This window comes from Pygocentrus nattereri, chromosome 25 (genome assembly GCF_015220715.1).
Source record: "Pygocentrus nattereri isolate fPygNat1 chromosome 25, fPygNat1.pri, whole genome shotgun sequence".
Classification (NCBI taxonomy): Eukaryota; Metazoa; Chordata; class Actinopteri; order Characiformes; family Serrasalmidae; genus Pygocentrus; species Pygocentrus nattereri.
Window position 1 is genome coordinate 12,699,789 of NC_051235.1, and position 18,656 is coordinate 12,718,444.

General features: G+C 39.4%; 1 protein-coding gene across 2 annotated transcripts in view; it reads right to left on the reverse strand.

The window, feature by feature from the left end:
• The window catches only part of filip1l (filamin A interacting protein 1-like), a 131,599-nt gene that overhangs the window by 31,239 nt on the left and 81,704 nt on the right, over positions 1 to 18,656 (reverse strand). For both annotated transcript variants that reach the window (XM_017709621.2, XM_037534312.1), the window contains 2 exons: positions 13,596 to 13,769; positions 13,045 to 13,223 (listed from right to left, as the gene is read on the reverse strand). In XM_017709621.2, the coding sequence (XP_017565110.2) occupies positions 13,045 to 13,223; positions 13,596 to 13,769 (353 nt within the window). The remainder of the gene's footprint in view (positions 1 to 13,044; positions 13,224 to 13,595; positions 13,770 to 18,656) is intronic.

The following is an 18,656-nucleotide window of genomic DNA, read 5'->3' on the forward strand; positions in this document are numbered from 1 at the left end:
CCAAATTATCTATAAATCTTTCATATTTCATTTCTTCTTTCCAGTCAAATATATGGGTAATTTTAAACTCTTATAATAGAAGAAGCTGAACTCACATTTTTGTCTACTGAAAATTGACCCATTTTTCCACAAATCTGGGGTATAAACTATAAACAGATGGTGCATCTTCAGTGATTTGCTGTGTCAAAATTATTTTTATAAAATAATACAAAGACTGTATTTCAGCAGTAGAGTATAAGCATATAGCAATATACATATGATCATAAAACACATTGTTAGTTTGAGGGGAACTTTTACAAATAAATGAATAAAAAAATTAAACTTTGCATATATTTGCAAACAGTTCCTTATAATTTGGTCATGTGAATTCAGATCTACAAAAACAAATAACTTATCCTGGAGCATAAGAGTTTAAACTTTACTGGTTATGAGAATGTGCTTAATTGGCACATTTCATGATGACTGGTTATTGTTAATTACCACTACTAGTGGTAATGGTAATGTTAATGTTAACCCTGCAAAATGCCTTGCAATTGATTGGATGTGTGGATGCTGAAAAACATACACTTATGATTCCCTTATTAGACGAAAATGTACTAAAATTGATAGCCTACTTTGGTATTAACTGTATTACAGGCCTGTGACATTTTATCTAAACCTGACAAAGTATTTATGACTTTCAGCTAGTTTAGTGAACTATGCTCTAATCCAAAAGTATGAATGTACATGCTTTTGATCATAATTAAGCCTGCGGTTCTGGCAAATAGTTTGTTACCAGTTGTGTGAGGATCAGTTCAAAAACCTAGAACTAGTTACAAAGGTAGTTTTGTACATTGTGCAAACTATGTGCTTGGACCCCTAAAAGTTAAATTAGAGAATATGCTTAGGCAGCTTTTCAGGATTAGAAAAAAAATTGGGAGCCTGTATATAATTTCAGTGTTTTCTGCTGGTAGCAATGGGTAGAAAGAGTTATAATAGAGATAACCATTAAACATTTACATCCAGTCAATTCCTGCAGTGTGAGTGTATACTGTAACATGTTGTGAAGGGTCAGGAGGCTTCTCATACAAGCTGATGTTGCCTATTACAGAATGCTGTGAGGTCAAAAAGCATGCAGACTACTCAGTAGGCAATTAATCATCAGGGGCTGCAGACCCCAGATTCTCAGATTAATATGCTTTACAAGCTTTCCAACAAAGGTTCAACTAACAGTTTGGGGGGGTGGGAGAGCGAAAGAGAGAGAGAGAGAGCAACAGAGAGAGAGAGAGAGAGAGAGAGAGAGAGAGAGAGAGAGAGAGATGGTGAGAGAGAGCGAGAGAGAGAGAGAGAGAGAGAGAGAAATGGTGAGAGAGAGTGAGAGAGCGAGAGAGAGAGAGAGAGAGAGAGAGAGAGAGAGAGAGAGAGAGAGAGAGAGAGACAGAAATGGTGAGAGAGAGTGAGAGAGCGAAAGAGAGAGAGAGAGAGAGCGAAAGAGAGAGAGAGAGATGGTGTCTTGTGCCCCACATCTTGCAACACATAGTCCTGTGAGGATGTAATCTCTTGCTCTGCTCGCCAGAGCCCAGAAAGGAAGTGATTACATGCAGCTAAAATGCATCCTAGAACAATAGATTAACAAGCATTAAATTAGAACCTTCTGTGTTTCAACCAAGTGACATCCCATTAGTGGCTGAGCTTTCATAGCACTATTTTCCCCCGAAAAGACTGCTAAATATATTCTGTGCTATCTTTTGAGTTTTGGCAATCATCTTTCACCCTTCTGTTGTAAAATTCTAAAATGACTTATTGAAGAATAGCAGTACAAAATTTGAGTGTGACAGTGGTTCACTGTAGATTAAGAAAATAGATGACTATTTTACATTGGGACATGCTCCTTATGTGACAAGTATGTTACATGTGGTTAATGCCTGTTCAAGGACTCTCCTGAGTTAAACGTCTGTATACAGCAGTGAACTTCCAAAGAAGGAATCTTTATTAAGTTAAGAAACCAACGATCAGCAGTGCTGAAACAATTTTCATTATATATTTTGTCATATTTGACATTTGTTTTCTTTGTCATTTAATTCATATATTCTACAGTAATGTATAGATTGTTGTAATTAAAGTTGCAGAAAAACATGTTTTTTGCCTCAAAATACTGCACTCAACCTTTACACATGACTGTGGGGATGAATACTTCTGTGGCACTTAGAATTGTATATAATAAAAAATATATATATATACACACCTATATATATATATATATATATATATATATATATATATATATATATATATATATATATATATACACACACAGTATCTCACAAAAATGAGTGCACCTCTCACATTTCTGCAAATATTTTATTATATCTTTTCATGGGACAGTATTATAGGAATGAAACTTGGTTATAACTTAAAATAGTCAATGTACAGCTTGTATAGCAATATACACTTTATTAGGTACACCTTACTAGTAAAAGGTTGGACCTCCCTTTTGCCTTCAGAACTGCCTTAATTCTTCATGGAATACTTTCAACATGGTGTTGGAAACATTTCTCAGAGATTTTGGTCCATATTGACATGATAGCATCATGCAGTTGCTGCAGATTTGTTGGCTGCACATCTATGATGTGAATCTCCTGTTCCACCACATCTCAAAGGTGCTCTATTGGATTGAGATCTGGTGACTGTGGAGGCCATTGGAGTACAGTGAATTCAATGTCATGTTCAAGAAACCAGTTTGAGATGATGTGAGCTTTGTGACATGGTGCATTATCCTGCTGGAAGTAGCCATCAGAGGATGGGTACACTGTGGTCATAAAGGGATGGACATGGTCAGCAACAATACTCAGGTAGGCTACGGCATTTAAACCATGCCCAATTGGTACTAAGGTGCCAAGAAAATATCCCCCCACACCATTACACCACCACCACCAGCCTGAACCGTTTATACAACGCAGGACGGATCAAGCCTTCATGTTGTTTACACCAAATTCTGGCCCTACCATCTGAATGTCGCAGACCAGACAACATTTTTCCAATCTTCTATTGCCCAATTTTGGTGAGCCCGTGTGAATTGTAGTCTCAGTTTCTTGTTCTTAGCTGATAGGAGTGGCACCTGATGTGGTCTTCTGCTGCTGTAGCCCATCTTCTTCAAGGTTCGACGTGTTGTGTGTTCAGAGATGGCATTCTGCATTCCTTCGTTGTAACGAGTGGTTATGTGAGTTACTGTTGCCTTTCTATAATCGTCTGGCACCAACAACCATGCCACGTTCAAAGTCACTTAAATCACTTTTTTTTCCCCATTCTGATGCTTGGTTTGCACTTCAGCAAGTTGTCTTGACCACCTCTACATGCCTAAATGCATTGAATTGCGGACATGTGCTTAGCTGATTAGCTATTTGTGTTAAGCAATTGAACAGGTGTACCTAATAAAGTGGCCAGTGAGTGTAGATTTACTGTCCTCTGAAAATAACTCAACACATAGCTGGCAACACAAGTGAGTACACCTGACAGTGAACATGTCCAAATTGTGCCCATTTGTGTCATTGTCCCTCCCTGGTGTCATGTGACTCATTAGAGTTACAAGGTTCCAGGTGTGAATGAGAAGCAGGACTGTTAAATTTGGTGTTTTGGGTACAATTCTCTCTGACCACTGGGGTATTCACCATGGCACCTCATGGCAAAGAACTCTCTGTAGATGTGAAAAATAGAATTGTTGCTATCCACAAGATGGCCTAGGCTATAAGAAGATTGCTAACACACTGAAACTGAGCTATAGCATGGTGGCCAAGGTTTTCTAGGACAGGATGCACTCAGAACAGGCCTCACCAGGGTCAACCAAAGAAGTTGAGTCCACATGTTCTGCATCATATCCAGAGGTTGGCTTCAAAAAATAGACACGAGTGCTGCCGGCATTGCTGCAGAGGTTGAAGAAGAGGGAGGTCAGCTGTCAGTGCTCAGGCCATACTCCATACAATGCACCAACATGGTCTGCATGGCTGTCATCCCAGAAGGAAGTCTCTTCTGAAGCTGACACACGAGAAAGCCCGTAAACAGTTTGCTGAAGACAAGCAGTACAAGAATATAGATTATTGGAACCATTTCCTGTGGTCTGATTAGACCAAGATAAACTTGTTTGGCTCATATGGTGTCCAGCATGTGTGGCTGTGTCCTGGTGAGGAGTACCAAGACAACGGCCTCTTGCCTACAGTCAAACATGGCGGTGGTAGCATCTTGGACTGCCAGCACTGGGGAGCTGAGGTTCATTGAGGGAAACATGAATTCCAACACTTACTGTGACATTTCCCTTCGGAAACTGCACCAGATGGCAGTTTTCCAACACAATAACGACCCCAAACACACCTCCAAGACGACAACTGGCTTGCTGAAGGTAAAGGCGATGGACTGGCCAAATATGTCTCAAGATCTAAACCCAGTTGTGCACCTGTGGGGCATCCTCAAGCAGAAGGAGGAGAACCGCAAGGTGTCTAACAACCAACCAGGAGTGGAGGAGGATTCCAGTAGCAACCTGTGCAGCTCTGGTGAATTCCAGTTAGAGGGTTAAGGCAGTGCTAGATAATAATGCCGGTCACACAAAACATTGGCACATTGTCACTGTGAGGTGTACTCACTTGTTTTGCCAGCTAATTAGACATGAATGGCTGTGTGTTGAGTTATTTTCAGAGGACAATAAATCTATACTGCTATACAAGCTGTATAATGACTCCTTTATTATATCCATTTAATTTCTATAGTGTTGTCCCATGAAAAGATATAATAAAATATTTGCAGAAATGTAAGGGATATATATATATATATATATATATATATATATATATATATATATATATATATATATATAGTCAGTTTGCAAAGATGCCAATATGTGCATCAGAAATACTGACTGTCATGCCATACCCTGTTTGGTATCAGAAAACAGAGTTTAGCTTTAATACATGACACTGTTGGAGGCAGTGCACATCCTTTGCAAACCAGGCCTTGAGACTGTATGACTGTATGACTGTATGATGCTGCTGGTCGAGAGAAGGCACATTAAAAACAATGTGCTAGAAAGCAGAAAAGCAGTAAATGCTCATGATTCAAGCTCGATTTAAAGTTAACTTTTGTTGCCCAAGACTACCATCTCTTCTACTCTCCAACAATTGCTATATCAACAAAAAACTAGACTACCTCAGATTACAACTTCCCAGTGCCAACTCCAGGACTGCTGCATTTTTGTTTTTATAGAAACATGGCTCAGTGACAGCATTTCAGTCCTAGCCATTCAGCTATCGGAGCTAACCGAACACCATGCCAGTAATAAATCAATCAACCTTTATTTACACTCAGACACACATTCAGGGTGAACCTTATTTACAATTTAGCCAAGCAAGTTTAAACAGGGATTAAAGAAGTGAAAATTAAATTTAATGAATTAACCCCATAGATGTACTAACGGTAGTTACTGAATAATAAGATGTAGTATGTAATAAATCTGGGATTGTAGGGGTTGAATTTAGAGTAAAAAGACTAAATGAACAAAGTAAATTTGCAATAAAAAAAAAAATCAAATAAAATAAGACATAAAACAGGAATACCTGTAATGAAAAAAGTATATAAAAACAACTAAAAGAAAATAACAAAAACAAAAAAAATCTTTACAAATTTTCCAATAAAACAGTAAAATAAAATAGAACAGTAAAAGAACTAACATCAAATGAAAACAGTTGCGTTCTGAGTGGAGGTGATAAGAGATTATAACTTTAAAATGGCTGAATAGCACCAGCACTGTAGTTTCCTGTATTTCTGTTCACTAGTGCACTGTAGCTAAAAGCAGATTTTTAAAATTCAGTAAAAAATTCTAGGAACCTGACAGGTGATCCAGTCACTACAGCAAGTCTAAAAATCATTATTTACAGAGAGCTACATGTAACATAAGATAGCTATGGCCAGAGAGTGTCCTGTAAATTAAAACAAAACAATGAGTTTTCCTTCGCATGGCTGGAAAGCACCAATCAACTTTTTCAGTCAGTGTGCAGTGATGAGTGTTGTAAGGGTCTCCAGCTATTTAGACATGAATTGAAAATTTGCTACAGTGCACCAGTGAACTGGTGTTACTCATTTATTTATTTATAACAACTTTCAAACAGAATATAACTTTAGTTGTCTTTAACTTTTCCTTTCTCCTTTTTATTTTAATTCTTTATTATTTTATTATATTTTGTCTACTTTTTCTTTCCAAAAAAATATTTTATTTGAATACAGTTTTTATTTATGCATTATCTTTTATAAGCATTTTACTTGTTTACTGTTTTAAAGTTTTTCTCCCAATTTAATCATCTCCAATTCCACCCGCTAGGTTAGGACTCCACCAATCACACAATACTACCAACACTAGGAGGGCAAAGGCTAGCACAGGCTTCCTCCGAGACCTGTGAAGCCAGCTACTAGTGACCTTTTGTAATGTAACTGGCTATTAAAGGACATTTGAATCAATTGCAGAGTACAAAATAGGATTAAACAAAATTTTGAATCATTCAACTAATATAAATTTATGGTCATAGCAGAGAGGCTAAAACAAAGAATGTGTTGTCATGTGTGGAGTTTCTTTAGCTGTATTATTAACACCATAGATTTGCATACAAGAGGATCAAATCACTTTCATTTTTGAGACAAGAAGTGTGGGGGAGGACACGGCCAGATTAACAAATAAAGGAAGCAGTAGGCTGATAAGCAGAACAGTTATCATTTGTTTCTATCAAAATGGGCAAAAATAGAAACCAATAGCAATTTATTTGCATGGCTTTTAGAAGGCCCCAATATATAGATAGGGCCCTGGTAAGTCAGGTTCACCATTACCTGTTTGATGCCCTGCTTATAACAGTATATTGCCATGTTTAAATATGGAATACTGACAAACTGCATGTTCAGCTGAGTTCAGCTGTGCATGAGAAAAGTTTATTTGGTATATCAAAATTTGTTACCTATTTTACCCTTATTCATTGTCAGATGATAGAAATGAGGACCATAGAGATGAGAGCAGAGGACAAACACAGAAAGAAGACAAGGAGGAAAGGATAGCAGAAGAAAGCCGAGTGGAAGAGGAAGAGATAACACTTCATGATAGAAAGAGAGAAGACCATGAAGTGAGTATTCAGTTCAATAAACTATAACTTTTTGATCTGTGTTGTTTAAATATATGGGCAAAGAAGTTGGAATTGTGTGTATCCATGAGTGAATCTGCTTCTTTACTTAACTTAGTAAGGGCTTATTATTAGATATGAATGTGAATTCAATAATAGAACATATGGACTCTAAAAAAGGTATTCTTTAATACTCATTAACATTGTCCCTGTTTCACTTGAAGTCAAGTCAAGTCAAACATTATTTATATAGCACTTTTTACAACAGGTCACAAAGCAGCAGCACAGAAAAATCCAGGTCAGAGCCCCTTGAGCAAGCCAATGGTGACAGGGGCAAAGAAGAACTCGCTAAATTTGAAGGTTATGCTTTCTTACTGTGAGGTGCTTTGCTGCACAAAGGTCTTCGCTTAAAGATTTATTTAATTATATTTCTAAAGTTATGTTTAAATACAATTTAAATAGATAGATACATAACTAGATAAATAGACAAATTAAATACCTTTAAGATTTAAGCTTATCATACTCTACATAATCCAGTTTAGCCAGTCTACCTCTTCTTACACATTTGTAAAATTCAGATACTTTTAACTGTTATGATGAACTTAGCACACAGACATCACAGATACTGTTATATCCAGCAACACAGCATACTGTTTCTCTTTATTTTCCTCAACAAAAATGGAAAAAAAAAATTGTAATTGCTGCATGGACAAACATTTAGACACTCGTGAAGTTGTAAATTCTCATAACTAAAATAATTTGTTAGGCCTTAATTGACTCATGAAGACTGGTAAAGCAGGTCGAGAGTCATTAGAAATTGTTATCAGATGACAATTCTATAGCATAATAAAGTCTCTGACTCTTTAAACTTACAGTTCAGCAGCTGACTGAAAATTAAGCTTATGGGTGCCTACAAGGCAGGGGAATGCTATAAAAAGATATCAAAGTATTCTCAACTTGCACTTTCCGCGGTTTGATATGTCATAATTCAGTGGTAGTTAAGGGGAACTATGACAGTCAGGGCAAGAGAAATGTATATGCAGAGAGTAATCAGGATACAAGCAGGAGTCAAGTCCAGGATAAACAGCAGAACAAGAAAGGCAATCACATCATATAAGGGCAAGGCAAGGCAGAGTCCATGAAACAAGTGAAAAGTCAAAACCACAAATTCAAAAATACAGGCAACAGTACAAAAAGGGGAAGTCCAAAAATTAAGGTCAAGAGAAAACAGGCAGGATGTCAGATCACAAACTGAATCAGAACAGGAATAACGCTCAGTAGTTTCACGAATGAAAGCAATACTTCGCAAACAACCTATGCTAAAGTCTGGGCTTATATACTAGCTAGGATAGTCATATGACAAACAATACAGCTGTGGATAGTTAGTATTCCGGCAATCGAGATCGCTGGTAAGATGATGAGGAGAGGTTTGGAGTTCTGTACTGTTCTACTGTGGAGCATTGCTTGCACAAACAAGATCTGCATGCAAGATTCTTTAGAAGGAAACCTCACCTGCAACCTAATCACAAACATCCACTTATATGATATATGAGAAACAACATCTAGATAAGCCAGAGGCATTTTGAAAATAAATGCTGATGAAGTGAAAACAGACCTCTTTGGTCTTGATCACCCAAGGTATCTTTGTACAAAAAAGTATCAATATTTGTTTAAAAATAAAAACAAACAAATAAATAAATAAAAACATTTTGCAAGCTCTTAAGCATAAGGGCTTTGGGGGTATGTGGCAGCCAGTGGCACAGGAAACACTTCACAGGTAGATGGAAAAAGGGATTTCACAAAAACATACCTCATACCTCACAAAATCAACATGAACTAAATCAAAAAATGCAAACTGAAGCTTTTGTAATGGATCTTGAACAGCACTGAAAATTTATAGACTATAGAAGAGCTCTTACTGCAGCATGATCAGCCTATCTCTCTTCTCACATAGAAAACAATAAGAACAATCCTAGACTGCTATTTAGCACAATTTCTAAAGTAACAGAGAACAAAACAGTCACTGAACCCCAGATGCCATCAGCCTATAGCAGCAATGATTTTATGAATTACTTTAGTGATAAAATCGAAAAAATTCGAAAATTCTGAACACACAGTTAAACTCCACAAATCTGCTGGCTTATAATGCCAGTCTAGACCCTGAGAATATTACAGTCACTGTAGAGAGGCTGGAATTGTTTTACCTTACTTCAAGAAAATTAACTAGTTAAAATAGTTTCTTCTGCAAAATCATCTACCTGTATTTTGGACCCAATCCCTACAGGTCTACTCAAGGAAATCTTACCAGAAATAACTAAGCCTATTCTGTCAATAATAAACTCCTCTCTTAGCCTTGGATATCCCAAAAACTTTTAAACTTGCAGTAATTAAACCGCTGATTAAGAAAGCGAACCTCGATCCCTGTGAACTATCAAACTATAGACCTATCTCGAATCTCCCCTTTATATCTAAGATCCTGGAAAAAGTGGTAGCAAAATAATTAAGCTCTTATTTGCATAGGAATCATCTACATGAAAAACTTCATTGTGGTTTTAGGCCACATCATAGTACAGAAACAGCACTAGTAAAAACGGTAAATCATCTTCTATCATTCTCTGATAAAGGAAATGTGTCTTTGCTAGTCTTCCTTGACCTTGAGTGCAGCATTTGACACAATAGACCTCTCTATCTTACTAGATAGACTAAAAAACCTTGTAGGGGTAACAGGAACAGCTCTTTCCTGGTTCAGGTCCTTCCTCACTGATCACTATCAGATGGTTAATGTAAAGGGCGAAACATCTGTCCTTGTAAAAGTATGGTGTTCCACAAGGCTCTGTTTTAGGACCTATATTATTAACAATATATATGTTACCATTAGGCACCATTATCAGTAAACACGGCATAAATTTCCACTGCTATGCCGCTGACACTCAGTTATATATAGCAAGCAAACCGGATGATAAAATTAAACTTAGCATGATTGAGGACTGTAAAAAACATAAACGACTGGATGTCAAGTAACTTTCTGCTACTTAAGTCAGATAAAACAATGGTCCTGGTTCTTGGTCCAAAAGCAGCTAGAAACAAACTGTCTAAATTAAAACTTAACAATTTCTCAGTTGCATCAAGCTCATCTGTTAAAAATCTTGGTGTCCTGGTAGATGCTGATCTGTCCTTCGACACAAATATAACTAATATTACTAGAACAGCTTTCCTGCATCTCCGCAAAATCACTAAATTAAGAAATACATTATCTCTACACAATGCAGAAAAGTTAGTTCATGCATTCATTACTTCAAGCCCCGATTTTTGTAATGCCCTGCTGTCTGGATGTCCCAACCTCCGGATGTTCCAGCCTTCAGCTAGTCCAGAACGCTGCATCCAGAGTCCTCACAAGAACCAGAAGGTTTGACCATATTAGCCCAGTTTTATCAACCCTACACTAGTTACCAGTTAAATTTCGCATTGATTATAAAATTCTATTATTGACTTATAAAGCTCTAAATGGACTCGCCCCTCAGTACCTGAGTGAACTTCTCTCCCACTATGAACCATCATGCCTACTTAGATCACAAGGTGCTGGCTTACTACTGGTACCTAGAATTAATAAAGCTACATCAGGGGGAAGAGCTTTCTCACACAAAGCCCACCAGCTCTGGAATAATCTTCCTGTTAATGTTTGGGAATCAGACACAGCTAAAAACTTACTTGTATAGTCAAGCCTTTGGTGATTAGTCTTCCCTGTCAGATTTAGACCTGCCAGAGCCTCTGCTGCTCTGTTATACTGTAATCTGTGGTCAGCCACTCTTTACAGAACTGACTGCGTTTTTTCTTTCCTTTTCTTTGCCGAGTTGAATCAGATACCCATCCTGTGCATCTGATGCTGTTGCCTCTTCTGCCTTGATTGGGTGCCACAGCTCACCAGCCTTCTGGACCGGCTTGACCACCACTGAGCTTCTTGCTTTACAATGCTGTGCAGTCCTCACCCTCAGATCTTTTCTTTTTCCCACTTTGTACTATAATATTTCATACTAATAATGTTCGATCCGGTGTCGACCGTAGGAGGATGGGTTCCCCTTCTGAGTCTTGGTTCCTCTCAAGGTTTCTTCCTCTTTTAGGGAGATTTTCCTTGCCACCGTCGCCGCTGGCTTGCTCATGGGGGCTCGGACCCGGATTTTCTTTTCTTTTCTTTTCTTTCCTTAATACTGATTGTTCTGTAAAGCTGCTTTGTGGCAACATCTGTTGTAAAAAGTGTTATATAAATAAATTTGGCTTTGCTTTGCTTAAACAAAAGAAACAGAGCTATCTCTATTTGAAGTAAGCAGTTAAAACAAGCACAACATTCAAAATGAGGCTGAAGTATACTTATTCACCAGCTTAATATTTGAATTTTCCATTTCACCTTAAATGGTGCAGCAGTTACAGCAGTCCTGGCACCTATCTGCTGCAACATTTAAAGTGGAATGGAAAATATGAACAAGAACAACTTCAGCTTCACATATTGACCATCATTTTGCTGTCTTTTCCATTTCCATTTTGTAAAGCTCTGTCTTTTTGGTGTCTGGTGTTTGTTTAATTCAATTAAAAATAATGGTTGTTTTTAGTTTGCTGAGCTAGTTTTAGTGTTCAGCTAGTTTTTTTTTTTAATTTTGATCACATGCTTCCAATGCTCCTTACATCATCAAAAATATTATTTTCAACTACAAAGAGTTTTCAATAGTTGCACTACACTATGTATACCATTTTATACCATTATGTCAGCCATGGATTTTGTAATTTACTTGGAAGGGTAATACATTTTTTAAAAATTATATGATGATATGAAATGAACTTGGAACTTGAATTGAGACTTGACTGTCTTGATTTGTGAAGTGACTGAGTACCTGAGTGTCAAAACTTAAAACTTGTTTGTTACTTGCAACTTAGTGACTTTTTCCCACCTCTGAAAACTACACTACACATTCAAAAGTATTCAACATTCCATCTTAATTGTGAATCCAGCTACTTTATGGTGTGCGCCTAATGCAGGTGTTCGATTGCCAAGTGTCAGCTAGACGGTTATAAAGCTCATTGTTAAGTCAAAACCAAAGATGTACAACAGACTCCGTTAAAAGTTAAACTGAAACTTAAAGCAAACATGAAAACATGGTCAGGTGACCTCTGTGATTCCGCAGCTAAACCAAGCGCGGTAAAAAGAACTCTTTCACATTGGAAAAGTGCACTTCAAATGCAGGAGGAAGCTATGTAGTAGCTTGTGGCAAGGAAAATACTGCAGAAGAATTAAGCAAAGAGGAGAAAAGGAGGGAACCCGCAATGTGAAGAGGGATGTTTCAGCTCATTGTCTGACTGCAAGATGGCACTGGTAGGACTGTTCCTAGTCACTAGCAATATTGCGCAGTAATTCGACTTGATTATAATTTGTAATTATGAGCTTATTGGTAAATTTGTATTGTATCTGTCTTAGGTTATCAACCTGTTAGCTGAATATTGAAGCATAGACTGAGTGTTAAAGGGAATGTTCATCAAATAAACCTCTGAAAAAAAGCAAAGTTTGGGTTTCTTAGGGATGTTAGAAGAATATTCCATATTCAGGAGTGGATACAAGCATCCTTGTTGCAGTTTGAGCATAGGCCCTTTTCAAGTTAGGGCAGGAGGTGAAGAAATAACCCAGATAACTTGCCACTCATCACCATTGGGCTGTGGAGTAGTGGAATATTCTTGAGGTTGAATGCAGACAAATCCTTACAGCAATGTTCCAGTATCTACTGTAAATCCTTTCCAGAAGAGTAGAGGCATCAAACAAGCAAAGCAGGATAATAACAGAAGAAACTTTGGATAAGAAGGAGTCTACTAAATGGTGCAGTGCTATTTCTATGCAGTTCCACCTCTATATTTTGTCTACTTTTCTGCTCCCACTGACCTCTCCCTCTCCTGTTCCAGCAGATTGGTGAACTCATCGCTCTTCTTCATGAATTCGCTGTGATTGTGCTTCTCATCTTCCAGTCTGCAGAGTGCCTGTTTGTGTGCCTGCTCTACCAGAAGCAGCTGCTCCAGCATACGTCTGTACGTTTCTCTCTGCTTCTCCACCAACTTCTCCAACTAACAAACATATGCATAACAAACAACAGTTAGAAGATTTTGGTTGTGAACTACCTTGTGTGTTAAAAGTATTATGCTCTTTTTGCCTTTTTTATGCAGATTTTGTTATGGAATGTTCAGTTTACAAAATGTTACTTTTTTTACATTTCTTAATAAATGCCATCAAGAGGAAATCCTACAAAAATGACACATAAGTAATTCATGTTTAAAGAAATAGTCTTGCTAAAAACTAAACTGCATATTCAATGGAAGCTGAGTTATTAATTAGCATAATTTAAAGGAAATTATATATTAATACTGAACAGTACACCAGCAACATTTTTGTTTATGTTGTTATTTTATGTCTTCTATGCATTTTGTTAGTATTCTGACCTCTGCCATGGGCTTCTCATAGATGTCTTCCTGCCAGCTGCGGTCCTTGCCTTGTATGGTGTCTCTCTGCAGAGCCTGAAGCACTTTCTGAGGAGTGACAAAACCATACTGGGCCTCCAGTAGAGCCAGGTCAATCTTTTCTGCCTTTAACACTGTTATCACCTCATCTCTGGCCTAAAATGGCAAAAAATGTTTTGTAAGCACAAACCTGTACACATTTTTACAGCGCTTTCTCTTCTGGGTCATGGGGGGAGCTTGAGCCTATCCCAGCAGTCATTGGACAGAAGGCAGGAAACACCCTGGACAGGCAGGTCACCAGTCCATTGCAGGGCAGATAGAAAGAAATATACTGACTACATGACCTATGGACTATAGGAGGAAGCCCACGCAGACATGTGGAGAACATGCACACAGAAAGGACCCTGGTCACCCAGCTGGGAATCGAACCCAGGCCCTTCTTGCTCTGAAGCATCAGCACTTGTTCTGTAAGCACAAATATATTGGGAGGAAGCAGGGAGCACCTGCTTGATGTATGTGATATTTTTGGTTACATCAGTCATGCAGTTGCCTTACAGTTCAACTGAAAGCTTGCACCTGTTTTCTATTTAAGAAAAGGGGAATTTTACTCCACCATCTTAACTCCATGTTCCCTAGTATCTGATTTAAAAAAGTACCCCACACACAACGCTGCAGCATGTTATTCTGAAAGCATAAAATTCTCAAAGCTTGTCAGAAGTGCCAGTGGCAATGTACAGTTGCTGAACTACAACTGGATAATCAGTATTTCAGAACAGGTGTTAGCAAAGAGTCATTTCATTACAGCATCATCGCATGATGAATTTGAAGGTAGAAGATCCAGGTAGCATGTGCGAGCGAGCAGGGGAATGCTGCAGACTGGAGCCCTAAAGGGGAGGGAACTGGGGGTGGGAATCTGTCAATAATTTTTTGCATCAACCAATTAAATAACTACTCTTGGCCTTCAATCACATTTTGCATTGGCCAACCGCAGATTAGAACAAGCTGTTCCTCATTTTCTGCATTAGCCTATCTAAGGGTCAATCTGCAGACCTGCAGTCTCAGCCTGACATGCACAGCAAGACTGTTAATGACGTCAACGCTGCTCTGACACCACAGGGTTTTTGTTGGTTTTATGAGGGAAATACAGCGAACCACGTATTGCTGGACAACAAGAGTCACACTGAATGTATACTAACATTATCAGATTAATTATAAGGTAATTTAATACGGAAACTTTCAAAATAAGACCACGACGATAAAACAATGTCGAGTTTATTTGCAGAAAAAACAAACACACTGCTGTTGAAACTCATGAAAGCCATGCTGAAGATGAGAACCGTTAGGAATAAAACCTGATGGTTTTGCTTTCTAACAGGAATTGGCTTGATGGTTGCCATTAGAAACCATTAGGAAACAAACAACTGTATATGGAATCAGTCCCAGAACAACAAATTAAATTATTTGAAACATTTACACTGTGATATCAACCCAGAAAACCATTAGAGATTAATGAAAACCACCAGGAACTGATGGACACTTTTAATGGGTTCTATGACTTTTTTCAATAAGTAGGTACATTAAATGGCGTCATCTACAAAACATCCTGTTGCCATCACCATTCTAGATGTCAAAATAAAAAAATCGGCTATAAAAATAAAAAATAGTAAAAAAGGAGAAAATTGAAAATCAAAAGCCAAGAAAATAGAAACTTATAAAGTAAACAAAATGGAAAATGAAGTATTTCACCACTCAGGGGGAGAGGCTTGTGCTTCTAGCATGCTAGCACACTAGAACAACCACCAGCCTGGCTACAAATCTTATTAGAGCATCAAACTAAAGAGCTGCAACAAGTGTTGACCCCAGCATTAACTCAAATAGAGACGGTTGTCAAAGATGTTCAGAAGCCTCCATTAAAACAGTCTGATGGATGTGATCAGTCACATACTGTGTCAAGCTTGTCACCTATCCTCACTGAACATTCCCAGGAAGCACCCCCCACCATTTCACGAGCTCTTCCTGATTTTTCCCCAGAGCTGAAGGTGATCTCGCATATCAGCCTCAGTAAGACAGTGGAAACTAGATGAGCCCTTGGAACCCGCAGCGCATAGGCGTTCGACTAGTAGGAGGAGTGTGGACCTGTCATAGCAACAATACCTCCAAACAGTGCTGGCTCTCAGTCCGCTAGTCATGATGGAGATATGGATGTTTACAATAATAACAGTCACCATAGTGACTACGTACCACCACGTTACTCCATGTGTTGCACCAGTTCAAGGGCCCTAGCTTCATTCGACGGGAAAGATGACTGGGCTTCCTTCTTCAACCCTTTTGAAAGAATGGCTCATAGACAAAATTGGTAAGCAAAGAGTGAGTTGATAGACTGTATGAGAGGCTATTTGGTTTGTGTGCTCCTTGCCTAAACATGTTAGAGAGGATTATACTCTCCTAACAGAGCAGCTTGCACAGAGATATGGCCACAAAGACCCATCAAACACTGCACGTCGCCGTTTAAGTGAGCTATGACAACAAAAGAAACCTACAGCTGAGTTTGAGTAGGTTTGCTGTCTGGTCACCGTGCCATACCCAGGGGTGGATCTCCAACTGCAGGACCAACTGGTAGCCAACATGTTGCTGTGGGGCCTGCGTAATCATATATGAGGTGGCATATGAGGTGATGAACAAAGTTCCACCCACACTCACAGAGGCTCAGAAGCTGGTATAGGCACATTAACACAATTTCAGGGCAACACTAGGCAGGGATGGAGAATTGAGGGGGAAAGTTTGACATATTTCATGGGCAGATGAATATGCTGAGTCGGAAATGTCTATCTCAGCTAACATGCAAGCTCTGCAGCCACCCACATTTGCTACTGTGGACCAGCTAAAGCTGCTGGTGGAAAAAGTAGAAAAGCTCCATGCTAGTGTGGATGCATTGGCTCACAAAGTGTCAACTAGAGATGACCTCCCAGGTTTAGAGGCAAGGAGGGAACAGCGTGGAAGAACTCCTAACACATAAGCTGGAGTCTAACCACGTAAGCACTTCATGATCCTCAAGCCCCTTTGCAAGCAGTAAGGGCATGTTTCCAATGTGGGGAATCCGACCACTTTAAAAAGCAGTGTTCCCGGTCTCCTAGCCCCAAGCTGCAGGGAAACTAGAAATGGCCGGGTCTGGAGGCCAGTGCTTGGCTGACACTCAGAGCGACCATGATGCTAACCTCCTCCAAGGAGGAAACAGACCTTTTACCTCACCTGTTACTGCAGTGGGGAAATCCACTAGTGAAGGGCCAAGTCTACAAGTTCCCATCAAGTAAACTACTCATCCATTATGTGTGTTATTGATACAGGAGCCGAAGCCATAGTAGTGCCCGGTGAGGTGTACAAGCAGCTTAACCTAAGGAGCCAACCAGAGAGTAAGAGAGCCTGTCTGTGCAATGCAGAGGCTGGCAAGACAATGGGTCTGTTTGATGGCTATAAAGTGACACTAAAGATCGGCAGTAAAGAGTGGGACTGGACTCTGTTCATAGCCCCCATTCAGGATCCCCTTCTGCTGGGATTGATCTTCATGATAAAGGCCAATGTAACTATTCAAAAGGGGCCCAAAGTTTTTATTGAAGGCGAGCTATGTTAAAGGTGGACCCGAGGGAGGCTATGTAATATCCTGGGTATTAACCAGACCACTGAGCCTTCCACTGCAGAATGAGTGTGTCACCTGGGGCTTTGTTGAATACCCACACCCCAAAATAACAGCAGTTCTGGAGCCGGTTGGCCTTGCGGATGGCATTTCCTCAGGAAGTGTCCTTGTGAACATGGAACCAAAAGTGCCTATTCAGCTATGCAACATATCTGCTATTAGCACACATCTTGCCAAATCAAGATCAAGATAACCTAGAAAACACCCAGAGACAGGATCAAGGCAGCCACTCACCCACGCAATGATTACGCTGCTACAGCAAATGCACCAATGTTCTACATCTACCCACCCACCTACAAGAGTTACTCACATCTGCTAGTGGGGACCTCAGCAAAGAGCAGGAGGGTAAGCTCTTACTACTTTTTTTTAAAATACTAGTGTGCGTTTGTTGCCAGCAACAGAGACCCAGGTCATTTCAGCGCTGTGGCCCATCGTATTGACACTGGCAATGCACAGCCTGTCAGGCAAGCAACCTGTCGCACACCACTGGGGTTCCAGGCTGAAGAAGCGGAACACCTCCAGGAAATGTTGAGTTCAGGTGTTGTTGTTCCTTCCACCTCTGAGTCGGCATTGCCAGTGGTTCTTATCTGAAAAAAGGACATTGGGGTCAGATGGTGCATTGATTATCGAAAGCGTAACAACCTCACTCTAAAAGATGCTTATCCACTCCCTAACATTGAAGAATGCCTTGACAATCTAGAAGGTGCTACTGTTTTTTCCACTCTGGACCTACAACATGGACATTGGCAGGTTGAAGTACACAAACAGGACCGCTGCAAGACCACCTTCATCACCAAGTATGGTCTATATGAGTACACATGGATGCCTTTCGGATTGTGCAACGCACCAAGCACTTTTTAGAGGGCCATGAAGGTTGTACTTATTGGACTACAATGACAGACCCTCCTTATCTACCTCAATGATGTAATCATCTTTGGAAAAGATATTGACCACAACCTAAAAAAACTTGAGGTGGTCTTTGAACGCATCAGTCAGTATGGACTAAAGCTGAAGCTGACTAAATGTCATCTGCTGAAGGAGGAGGTTTTGTTCCTAGGCCACATCATCAGTGGCAAGGGGATTTGCCCAAATCTCAAGCTGATCCAGGACATTACAGATTGGGATCGCCCAAAAACCCTTTCTGAACTCCAAGCCTTCCTGGGGTTATGTAATTATTACCACAGTTTTGTGAAGTCATTTTCCAAGATTTGTAGTCCTCTACATGAACTCCAAAAGAAGGGCATTGAGTTTCATTGGGGGGAGGCCCATGAGGCAGCTTTCTGCAAGTTAAAGATCCATCTGACAACAGCTCCCATACTCGTTTGCCCTATCTCCCAAGGTACCTTCATCCT